This window comes from Chionomys nivalis, chromosome 11 (assembly GCF_950005125.1).
Source record: "Chionomys nivalis chromosome 11, mChiNiv1.1, whole genome shotgun sequence".
NCBI lineage: Eukaryota > Metazoa > Chordata > Mammalia > Rodentia > Cricetidae > Chionomys > Chionomys nivalis.
In genome coordinates this window covers 40,997,805-41,009,819 of record NC_080096.1, presented here as the reverse complement: position 1 = coordinate 41,009,819, position 12,015 = coordinate 40,997,805, and the positions used below count along the sequence as shown (strand labels likewise).

Below are 12,015 nucleotides of genomic sequence, written 5' to 3'. Positions count from 1 at the left end.
CCTTGACGAACCCGGAAGAGGCCCAAGCCTCCAGTTCGCTACCCCATAGTAAAGAGGACATTGATCTCCTAAAGAAAATGGGGGCCACATATGACCCCGAAAAGCAACATTGGGTTTTCAAGGAAAAGATTGGTATGCCAACAAAACATACTTATAAAATAATAGACTACTTGCATAAATTGACTCATTTGGGGCCAAAGAAGATGAAAACCTTGTTGGACAGACAGGAGTCAGGCCAATACCTCCTGAACAGGGACGGAGCCCTGCAAAAAGTGACTGATGAATGCCAAGCCTGCGCTCAGGTAAATGCAGGCAGAATCAAGCTTGGTCCAGGAGTTCGGGCACGGAGACATTGTCCCGGAGTACATTGGGAGATCGACTTTACAGAGGTTAAGCCAGGTCTCTAGGGGTACAGATACCTCCTGGTGTTCATAGACACTTTTTCAGGATGGGTAGAAGCCTTTCCCACCAAAAACGAAACCTCAAAGGTGGTGACCAAAAAGCTCTTGGAAGAAATATTTCCCAGGTACGGAATGCCTCAAGTCTTGGCACCGATAATGGGCCCGCCTTCGTCTCCCAGGTAAGTCAGTAGGTGGCCAAACTCCTAGGGGTCGAATGGAAATTACATTGTGCGTATAGACCCCAAAGTTCAGGACAGGTAGAATGCATGAATAGAACAATTAAGGAGACCTTATCCAAATTAACGCTTGCAACTGGCACTAGAGACTGGGTGCTCCTCTTACCACTGGCCCTGTACAGGGCCCACAACACCCTGGGGCCTCATGGACTGACTCCTTTTGAAATCCTATATGGGGCTCCTCCCCATTTATAAATTTCTTTAATTCAAACATTGCCGATTTTGCTAACAGTCCTTCTCTGGAGGCTCATTTACAGGTGTCTACAGATTGTGCAGAGAGAGGTTTGGAGGCCACTCGCCGCTGCTTACCGAGACCAACTGAACCAGCCGGTGGAACCGCATCCCTTCCAGATAGGAGATACTGTTTGTGTCCGCAGACACCAGACCTAAAACTTGGAACCTCGGTGGAAAGGCCCTTACACTGTCCTTCTGACCCCCAATGGCACTAAAGGTTGACGGCATCACAGCCTGGATCCACGCCTCACACGTTAAGGCCGCCCATACAGCTGACAAAATGGAGCCCGCCGCAACCCCAGCATGGAGAGCCCAACGCACTCAAAACCCCTTAAAGATAAGGCTTACCCGTGGGGCCCTTGGATCATTATATGGGCCCTACTAAGACTGGGGATGGCGACATTCCCGGGATATGACTGCCATCACCCGGGGGGTGGAGGGGGACGACATGGGACCAGGAACAAAGACTTCTACGTTTGTCCAGGACAAAACACACAAAAGGGACATGGAGGGCCGGGGGACGGTTACTGTGCCCAATGGGGTTGTGAAACGACGGGGGAGGCTTACTGGAAACCCTCCTCCATCTGGGATCTAATCACGCTCAGACGAGGAACCACGCCTGGGTACTCGGGAAGGGGACCCTGGACTTGCGGGGGAAAAGCTTGTGGCCCTTGCTATGATATCACTACCGCTACCAATGTCCAGGACGCCACCCCAGGAGGTAGATGCAACCCCTTAGTCTTAGATTATGGAGACCAGCCAATTTAGACAACTTCAGGCAGCCATGCATACTGATATCAAGGCACTGGAAGAATCGGTTAGCGCACTTGAAGAGTCATTAACCCCCCCTCTCAGAGGTAGCCCTACAAAACAGGAGGGGGCTAGACATGTTGTTTTTACAAGAGGGAGGGTTATGCGCAGCACTCAAAGAGGAATGTTGTTTCTATGTGAACCACACTATGACAAAGCTTAGAGAGAGGTAAAGACAGACACAAAAGCTGCTCGAATCACAACAGGGATGGTTCGAAGGGTGGTTTAATAAGTCTCCCTGGTTTACGACTCTATTGTCTCCTCTGATGGGTCCCTTGATTGATTGTCCTCCTTCTGATACTCCTGTTTGGGCCCTGCATCTTAAACCGCTTGGTCCAGTTTATGAAAGACAGGCTGTCAGTTATTCAGGCCCTAGTGCTGACCCATCAGTATCATATGGTACAACAACAAGAAACCGAGGTTCCCTAACTGCTTAGAGTAAAAGATTTAACTCTGTGATAAAAGAAAAGGGGGGAATGAAAGACCCTACAGACCCCCTCCTCAGAACCCGCAGCTAGCAGGCTCCCCGGGAGAACGTCCTGTTTGCTTGAAAGATTCTCAGGATCAGCAGCTAGCCTGCTCTCGTGAGAGGAAAACAGGATATCTATAAGATAGGACATCTACAAAGCAGGATGACTTCAAAGTAGGATACCTATAAGATAAGAGCAGGATGTCTGCTGCCAGACATCCATGCTGGGAGAGGAAAACCATTCATGCCCCCCCCCCCCCCCGCCTCATTCTGATAACCACGCTTCTGCTTCTGTAAATTGCTTTTTGCTGCCCTCTTTCCTATAAAAAGTCCTCCTCCCAGTCTACAGGCGCGCAAGTCCTCCGAAAGACTTTGCCGCCCGCAGGTACCTGTGTCTACCTAATAAACCTCTTGCAGTTTGCATCCGACTCGTGGTCTCGGCCTGGTCTGTGGGTCCGGGGTCTCCACCTGAGGGAAGGTCCCTACCGGGGGTCTTTCATCAGGGAGGCTCCTCTTTGAGAAGCGCACGCCCATGTGCTCCAGTTTCTGAGCTAGTCTCTCAAGCCTGGTGCTTAAGTCTATATTAAAATGTCTTTGTTAAACCCCATTTCTGCCTCATAAAAAATTTTAAAAGACTCCCCTGGACATTGTAATAATTTGTCCAACTGTTTTACGATCCTAAGCTCATTAAATTTAAACTTTTTTAATCATAGGGTAAAGTTGAAACATAGCTTCCTGTGTGTAGCCAAAGTCAAGGTTACTTAGCAGCACATCTGCTATCCTAGGAGTCAACAGGTCCTGGCAGTGGGTGGTAAAAACAGACTCAAATCCTTAAAAGTAGGATTTGATCATAGAGTCGCACTTTGCTAATGCCTAGAGGGCACTTCCGGAACCGTGATCGTCGTGCCAATCTACGATCTTGGCGGGAGAGCGAGGCTCTTTGGCTTAGTTTCCGGAACTCTCTCGCGTCCTTCTCCAGTAGGGTGGAGCCAGAGCTTCCCGCCCCCTCCCGAGAGTGTGGCTTTCCGATTGGCGAGAAGCGTGGGGGGGTGGGGCTCAGACCGAGCCGGCGCAGGCGCACTGACTTCGCGTGGTGGACGAGCGGGCGGTGCAGGTAGAGTGTTGCTGGGGAGCATGGCTGGGTTTGAGGGTGCGCAGGGAGGGCCCAAGCGAATCTAGGGACGGTTTCTGGGCGCACGCACCCAGGATCTGGTGTCTGCTTTCCCGCCTGCGTCCTGTCCTGGAGTTTGGTGGAGTCACAACCACGGACAGTTGGATAGAGGAGTCCTTGGTCCCTGCACCCCCGCCCAGCTGTATTTGAGGGCAGCATTTCCGCCCTGGTCAGCCTCGCGTGGCCCTTAAGAGTCAGAGTTCCTAGAGCAGCCTCGGGGATGAACTGGTCGTTTGGACGCCTTAGTGTTTTGAATCAAAAGAGAGGAAGATGGGTAGGGTCACCTCTCCTGAAGGGCGAGCCAGTTTAGAGCCGGGTGCTGAAATGCCAATGTCAGTGGTGGCAACTTGGTGGGAATTGGAGACGAGTTCCTGCCTTCCAGAATGCCCTGTGCCCTTTGCTGTCGCCTTACACAGAAGACTCCCCCATCTCAGAGCCTCTGAATTGGACATCATAATAGCCAAACCTTTATGGCACTTCCTGTGTACCTGGCACTTGGAAGCGCTCTGTATACAGCTTTCCTTACTGTTGAGTCGTGTCGTGTGTCCCTGGAACAGGGAGAGGATAGGGACATCTCACAGGTGGGATCTGCGTGCACTCCCTAGGCAGCAGACAACTCTCCCGACTGCTGCCTGGGTTTGAAAAGTTGGAAGTGGGCTGTTTTAACAGGCTGAATGAAAGATGATGGTAGCTGGGATGGAGGTGCAGGCTGGTCAGGTGGAGAGCTTTGGTAATAAGGAGTGAATAGATGAGGGCAGGTTTCTGATTTGGCTGGAGGGTGCTTCTGGTGCCTTGCAGGGTGATACTCAGATCTGCAGGGGCACCGTTGTTGAGAGACTCTGGGTCATCAAGTTCCAAATAGCTGTGTGCTGTGTTCTCCAAAGAAGAGGAGAGTATGCAGGTCTAAAGTTCAGCAGATTGCACAGTGAGTAAAGATGCAGATTGACCGGGAATGTGCAGTGAGAAGGGCAGTTAAAACAAGAATGACTTTTTTGTTTGAGCCAGAGTTTCATTATACATCCTCAGATGGCCTGGAACTCTGATGTGCAAACCTGGCTGGCCTTGAACTTGTGGTAATCCCACCTCTGGCTCCCCAGTCCTGGTATTACTGGATGTGCCACAATGCCTGGCAAAACTGACATAAAAGCAGAGGTTGAGAATAAAGACAAGGGATGGCAAAATTGCCCTCAGCTGTTGGCTGTGGGATTAGAGTGGGTTTGTTCCAGGTTCTGTTGTAGAAGATTATTTTAAGGTGTGTTGCTTTTGTTTATGCTGCATTTGTTTAGGTCTTGAGGCTGTGATTCTTTGCCTGTCTAAAACACCTGATGGTCTAATAAAGAGCTGGACGGCCAATAAAGCAGGAGCAAGGATAGGTGGGGCTGGCAGGCAGGAGGATAAGTAGGAGAAACGAGGAAGAGGAGCAAGAGAACAAGGATTGGAGGACAGTAGGGGCCAGCCACCCAGGTAAACAACCCGTCACGGAGTAAGAGTGAAATTAAGATATATAGAAGTAAGAAAAGGAAAAAGCCCAGAGGCAAAAGGTAGACAGGTTAAGAAAAGCTGGCTAGAAACAAGCCAAGCTAAGGGCAGGCACTCATAACTAAGAATAACCCTCCATGTGTGATTTATTTGGGAGCTGGGTGCCGTCCCCCCCCCAAAAGCCAAAGGAGTAAAAAAAAAAAGGAAAAGGAAACATTTTGGCATTCCAACATGGGGATAGAGTAAAAGAATATATAACTACAGGTTCTTCCCCAGTTTCCTAAAATAGTAGCAATAGTAAACATCCACCAAGCACATAAACTGTTGGAAGAATAAAAATTTTCCCCATCTTTACAAAGTGCCCACAGTGAACATACAAAGGAAATCTGGTAGTTATACCATTTCATGATGAACTTTAGTACACATGAGTAGAGACAGATGTACGAGGCTGCATACAGGAAGTTCTAGTGGGAAGTTGGCCGAGAACCCAGGCTGCCTTCTCCAGAGCCTGTGCATGTACCGCTGGATGCTGTCTCCACGGTAGATTGTTACATCTTCATAATCAGAATAATAGGAATTTCTTTTGTTCTTCAATAAAGTCCTTTCTACATAGCCCTGACTATCCTCGAACTCACTCTGTAGCCCAGGCTAGTTTGAGATTGAAGGTGTGTGCCTACATCCGGCTGAACTTTGTTTGAAGAGAAGTGGTGCTTTGGTCTGCGGGGCTATTAGAAATGGAAGGACCCACGGCTCCCGAGATGAGCTGCTGTCTCAGGCATTAGTTGGAGCCCATGCTGAGAACCCAGTCATCCACATGACTCGTTTTTCTCCAGGTACCAGGGTGTCATGGAAGGGCTGCTGAAAAGATGCAGAGCACTGTCTGCCTTGGCTTTCTGCAGCCACCACCTCTCCAGGTACGTTACCCACAGATGCTACCATTGTGCACCAGGGAGGCGGCAGCGCTTGGTTTTATCCCGCATGTTCCAGCCTCAGAACCTTCGGGAAGACCAGGTGCTTCCTCTGGAGGGCAGAGCTAGCGATCTGACCTGTAAGAGCCAGCGGCTGATGCAGCAAGTGGGCCTGATCCTCCCAGCAAGCCCCGGCTGTTACCACCTCATGCCCTACACGGTTCGTGCCATGGAGAAGCTCATCAGGGTAATAGACCAGGAGATGCAGGCCATTGGGGGGCAGAAGATCAACATGCCGAGCCTCAGCCCCGCTGAGCTGTGGCGAGCCACCAGCCGCTGGGACCTGATGGGCAGGGAGCTGCTGAGACTGAGAGACAGGCATGGCAAAGAGTACTGCTTGGGACCAACTCATGAGGAAGCAGTTACAGCCCTGGTCGCCTCCCAGAAGAAACTGTCCTATAAGCAGCTTCCCTTACTGTTGTACCAGGTTACCAGGAAGTTTCGGGATGAGCCGAGGCCCCGTTTTGGTCTTCTCCGTGGCCGGGAGTTCTATATGAAGGACATGTACTCCTTTGATTCCTCCTCTGAGGCCGCCCAGGAGACCTATGGCCTGGTGTGCAATGCTTATTGCAGACTGTTTGATAGGCTGGGGTTACAATGGACGAAAGCCAGGGCAGCTGTGGGCAGCATTGGAGGCACATTGTCCCATGAATTCCAGCTGCCAGTGGATATTGGAGAGGACCGGCTTGTGGTCTGTCCCAGCTGCCACTTCTCAGCCAACACAGAGATACTAGACTTGTCGCAGAAAGTCTGCCCCAACTGCCAGGGTCCACTGACAGAAACCAAAGGCATTGAGGTGGGGCACACATTCTACCTCGGTACCAAGTACTCTTCCATTTTCAGTGCCCAGTTTACCAATGCCCACGGGGACCCTTCGCTGGCGGAGATGGGGTGCTATGGCTTGGGGGTCACTCGGATCTTGGCTGCTGCCATCGAAGTCCTCTCTACAGAAGACTGCATCCGCTGGCCCGGTCTCCTGGCTCCTTACCAAGTCTGCCTCATCCCCCCTAAGAAGGGCAGTAAGGAGGCAGCAGCCACAGAGATGGTGGAGCACTTACATGATGACATTATCGAAGCGGTGGCACAGCTCCGAGGGGAGGTCCTGCTGGATGACAGGACCCACCTGACCATCGGAAATCGACTGAAAGATGCCAACAAGCTTGGCTACCCCTATGTGGTCATTGCCGGCAAGAGGGCCCTGGAGGACCCCGCCCACTTTGAGGTTTGGTGCCAGAACACTGGTGAGGTGGTCTTCCTGACCAAAGAGGGGGTCCTGGAACTGCTGGCTGGTGTTTGTGTAGTCTAAGTGCCCGACCACACCTGTCCTGGGCTTGGTGCCCACTGTACGACTGTAGTTCCTTCCACTTCTCTGGCTTCTCGTGGAAGGGAGACCATGCTAGGGAGCCCTGTACTCATTCCTTAGAATGGTTCGGATTTAATCACTGACTGATCCTCTGGACTGGCCATCTACCATGTGCCATTCATTTTGCACGTAGACACTTCCATTAGACAGGTGAGAAAGAGACCTACGTCACTCCCTTGAAAAGCTGATTTCTGGGTGTAAGACCAGAATGACTGGAAGCTGGGGACCATGCTTCCCCAACCTCATCCCACAGTCTGACACATGCCTTGTACTTCATTCAATCTACAAAGCAGGGCCCTTCTCCTCTAAGGAACCAAGAGCTCCAGAGAGTCAGGCACTTGCTGCTAACTCACTGGTAATTTGACTCGCCTGCTCCCTTCTGGGGCCTGGGGTTCCCATTTGAAGATGGGAGATGGAGTTAGGTCTGTAAGGACCACAGAGCGCTCACTGACCCCACTAGACATGTGGATCTGGTTCCTTATTCCTCTAAGCTTCCCAAGAAGTTATCCTAACTGCCTGATGGCCCCACACTAGCTCCAGAGACTTGACATTACTGGGTTCACTTCAGCACTGAGATCATGTTCTACTGATAAGTCAGGCTTTGGGATGAGCTTTTTTGTGTTAATTTGAAACAAAAATAGCATATTGGGGGCTGGAGAGATGGCTCAGAGGTTAAGAGCAACTGGCTGCTCTTCCAGAGGTCCTAAGTTCAATCCCCAGCAACCACCAGGTGACTCACAACCATCTGTAATGAGATTTGATGCCCTCTTCTGGTATGCAAGCATACATGAAAGCATAATGCTGTACACATAATAAATTAAAAAATAGCATCTGTTTCAGCAGTACATACAATAGCATGCCCCCCGCACTTGCTGGGGTAGGGAGGGTGGCAGGGGGCTGGGAAAATGTGCCTTAAACTGTTTCTCCCAGACTTCAGGAGCAATAGGGCCCATCCTCCCACCACACCCCATACCCCGCTCCCCACCACTATGACCTTGTCCTGGGTTCTGAGTTGAATTCCAGAGCCATAACAGGAGAGGCTGGTTGAGAGCTGACTAGATTCTGTGGAAAATGGGAGAGGGGCAGCATTTCACAGCAGGGCCGCTTCCACTCACTGCTCCAGCATCCAGCTGAGGAACATAGCTGGGCTTTCCAGCCCAGCGTCCCCTGTGGTCTCCATGTGTGCCCCCGTGATCTCCACGTGTGCCCCCATCTCACTAGTCCGTGGAATAGTGCCATATTCGAGGAGGATCTTCACCACTCTGGAAAGACTATCCCAGACACATACAGAGGTGGGCCTCTCAAATCTAAATGATTCTAAATTCAACCAACTTGCCAAGGAAGATAGATTGCAGAAAGGTGTCTGGGCTCCAAAGCAGGTCCTGGGAGCTATTAGGGCTTGGCAGATAGATGCCCTGGGAAACTGGACAGTGTGCTTGAGGGTGGAGTTACTGCAGGACAGCAGCAGCTGGACAGAGACAGGAAAAGTAAGCCAAACATCCGCAATCCCCTTAGTGCTTCTGGCCAGCCGTCAAGTGGACAGCCACCTCCAGCCACATGCTGTTATGTCCAAGTGCATGGGTCCATGTGACTGAACTGAACCCTCTGAAACCCAAATAGTCTCTCTTTGGGTTGTCTCTTTGAGGTATTTTGATCAAGTGACATGAGATCTAATCTTGCCTTTGTGATACTTAGGGTTCTGAGAGCAAGCATAGGTCAGGTTGCCTGGCACAGGCTCTTAGTTTACCGCAGATTGGGGTCCCTGGGTCCCTTACAGAGCTTCTGGTTCCAGTGGGACCATGGCTTAGGACTCTGGTTGCAGTGAGAATGAAGAGCTCCTGGAGAAAGATCGTCTGCCTCTGAACCCGTGTTGTTATCAATTATTTCTTTGATTTCAATGGGGCATCAGGCTGATGCCAGCCTCTGTTTGGGGGGGGGGTTGTTTGTTTTTTAAAAATACTTTTTGTGTGTGTATATGAGTGCTCTGTTTTCACGCACACCAGAAGAGGGCATCAGAGCCCATTACAGATGGCTATGAGCCACCATGTGGTCGCTGGGAATTGAATTCAGGACCTCTGAAAGAGCAGCCAATGCCCTTAACTGCTGAACCATTTCTTCAGCCCTCCAGCCCTCTACTTTTGATGGTTTTGTTTACTGAGGACCTGCCTCGAGCCTCTACTGTGAGCATCTTCATGTGCTGCTTCTAGACCTTAAAATCTTTACAGATGAGGAACCTGGGGCTCCGTTTAATCAGCTGTCTTAAGGATGCATGGGTATTGAGGATCACACCTGGGATTCAGATGCCAGCCCTAAGGTGTGCCTTTCTTACCACATTTCTTGACTTCTGCCCAAAAAAGTGGTTCCAATAAGCAAAACTGAATCTGTGCTCAATCTCATTAACCTTGTGAGAAATTAAAATTCATGCACACGGGCTGAGATGCAGCGCAGTTGGCAGAGTACTTGCTATCAGGCATGGGGTCCTGGGATTGATCCCCAGCACTGCATAAACCAGGCATTGTGGTGCATGTCTGTCATCCCAGCATATGGAGACAGAAGAATCAGAAGTTCAAGGTCATCCTTGGCTTCATAGCAGGCAGCCTGGGACCCTTGCCTCAAACAAATGAAAAAAATTACACATGAGTGCTTCATTCATTTTGGTGCAGGGAGTTGAACCAAGGGCCTTGCACACGTGCCAGACAGTTTACCACTGAGCTGCAGTCCCATACATCCTCAGGTTCTTTTTTTTTCCCCCAGGGTTTCACTGTGCAGCAGGCCAGGCTGGCTTCAAATTCAGTCTTGCCTCAGCCTCCCAAGTGCTGGTATTACAAGAACGCACTCCTAAGCCTAGCTTTATTTATTTTTTTCTAATTACAGATGTGTGATGTGGGATTCCCCTCTGTATGCTATGAATACCATTGGTTAATAAAGTAACTGTTAGGCCTGTGCAAGGCAGAATATTTTCGGAGAAAATGCTGGGGGAAAGAAGGTGGAGTCAGGGAGAAGCCATGGAGCTGCTGCCAGAGACAGATATTGCCAAAACTTTGCTGGTAACCCACAGCCATGTGGCAATACACAGATTGATGGAGATGGGCTAGTTTAGGATATAAGATTTAGCCAGAAATACGCTTAAGCTATTGGCTAAACAGTATTGCAAATAATATAGTTTCTGTGTGGTTATTTCGGGAGTCTGGGCAGCTGGGAAAACAAGCAAGTGGCCTCCTACAACAAATGTTTATTCTGTAAACTTAAGGAAAGCTGGCCTAAAGGCACTTTAAAAGCCAGATTCTAAGAATAAAGAGCCGATAGACTTCATAAACATGCAAGCTGAATACAGTGATGCGGAACTCCAGGAACCCCACATGCAGGGACAGGGAAACTTCTCTAGTCCTCAGTTCACAGATGGAAACAGCCTGTGTAGACGGCCGGGTTTGAACTGCATAGAAACTCTGTGCAGGGGTGACTTGAGGTAGCATTCTCACTTACAGGCCTGGCAAACCAAGTCAGGAGGAGGCAAACCTCTCCCATCAGTAGAGTGCCTTGCCAATGGTCAGTCCTTGAGAACACAGATGTGCACTGTAGTTCAAAGGCTCTGATTAGGTTGTGGTTTGTCTTCTGCTGAGGTGTTTTTACGTATTATATTACAACAAGAGTTTTTCCCATAACACTGAGCTTTCTGTTTAGATTAGCTAGGGCACAAAGCTCTTGAAATTAGTTGCAATCAAGTGACTAGTCTATGAAACCATTTTCATGTATTATGGGAACCTAGATTGAATCGTGATTTGAGTATTATAAAAAGAGCACTGGCTTTGTAATAAAGCATGCAGTTGTATCTCCTACTCTGCATCCCGTGTCCTGATTTCTGTGGCACTACCCAGGGTCATCCATAACCGAGGAGGTTGGGGAAGGGTCCCCAACAAGCCTGGAGTAGGAACAAAGTGTCTCATGCCATGGACCTGGCAAGTAGCAGGTCAGCCACTAAGCTGCCAAAGCCTCATATGCTGCTGCCACTGGTGCCCATTCTCTGTCTCACAAGGAGTTAAACGCAGGCACGGTGCCACCCTTGGCCAGCCTTGAGTTTTAGGCATTGGACTCACAGGACCACTAAGCTGGTGTTCTGGTAGCCGCCAGTGTGATTTGGTGAGATGAGAAGCATAATCCTTGATTTCGCTCTTCCTGGGATTGTGACCCAAGACAAATTGTCCTTAACACACTCATTCTTGGCAAGGTGCTCAGAGGAGTGGTAGCCTCCTCATAGGGCGATGTGGGGTTGACAGGGTCACTTGTGTAGAACACTTAAGCTTTAGTGTGCACTCAAGAAACCCTTCTCTTCCCTGAGGAAGCATTCCCATAACTTAGGAAATCCCCCAGGAGGCTTGGCTCTGCCACTAATGGTATCCTAAGATCTGGATCTTGGTTTTGGGGGTTGAAGCTTTATCTGTCCTGGAAAGAGTCGAACAAGTTGGACACACCCACAGAATGTTTCAACTTGGGGCATCCAGACAACACACCCTACTCATTTCTCAGCCCAGGGATTCTACCTCTTGCCATAAACTGATGGCTAGGATGTTGACTGGATAATGCAGGACAGGCAGAACTATCACTGTTCATTCCTTGGGGAGGTGTAGCGGCAACTGGCTGGGAAAGAGCTGAATTACTACTTGGGGACAAAGGCTGGTACATAACAAACCTACCATGTAAATCAGCCTAGAATGTAAATCAGGGCTCCATTAATACTCTCTGTTCTAATGGAAGAAACACCTGCTGAGCCATCAATAAAGGAACTCTGCAGAAATATGTTGAAATTCTCCTTTTTTAACTGCTTGGATGCCAGGCCTCATAAGAGTTCCTGCAGCCCATTTCTGTATTAAGATGCCTGTATGTTTT

At 49.7% G+C, this 12,015-nt stretch overlaps 1 protein-coding gene across 1 annotated transcript; it reads left to right on the top strand.

Annotated features, from left to right (window-relative positions):
- The first annotated feature begins 3,251 nt into the window (after window positions 1-3,251).
- Pars2 (prolyl-tRNA synthetase 2, mitochondrial) lies at window positions 3,252-11,847 on the top strand. Its single transcript, XM_057785290.1, has 2 exons — window positions 3,252-3,264; window positions 5,634-11,847. The coding sequence occupies exon 2, from the start codon at window positions 5,647-5,649 to the stop codon at window positions 7,072-7,074; it is 1,428 nt and encodes a 475-aa protein (XP_057641273.1). The 5' UTR covers window positions 3,252-3,264; window positions 5,634-5,646; the 3' UTR covers window positions 7,075-11,847.
- The last annotated feature ends 168 nt before the right edge of the window (window positions 11,848-12,015 follow it).

Excerpts from the sequence above, each read along its gene's own strand:
- Pars2 (XM_057785290.1), top strand. The coding sequence starts at position 5,647 with ATGGAAGGGCTGCTGAAAAGATGCAGAGCACTGTCTGCCTTGGCTTTC.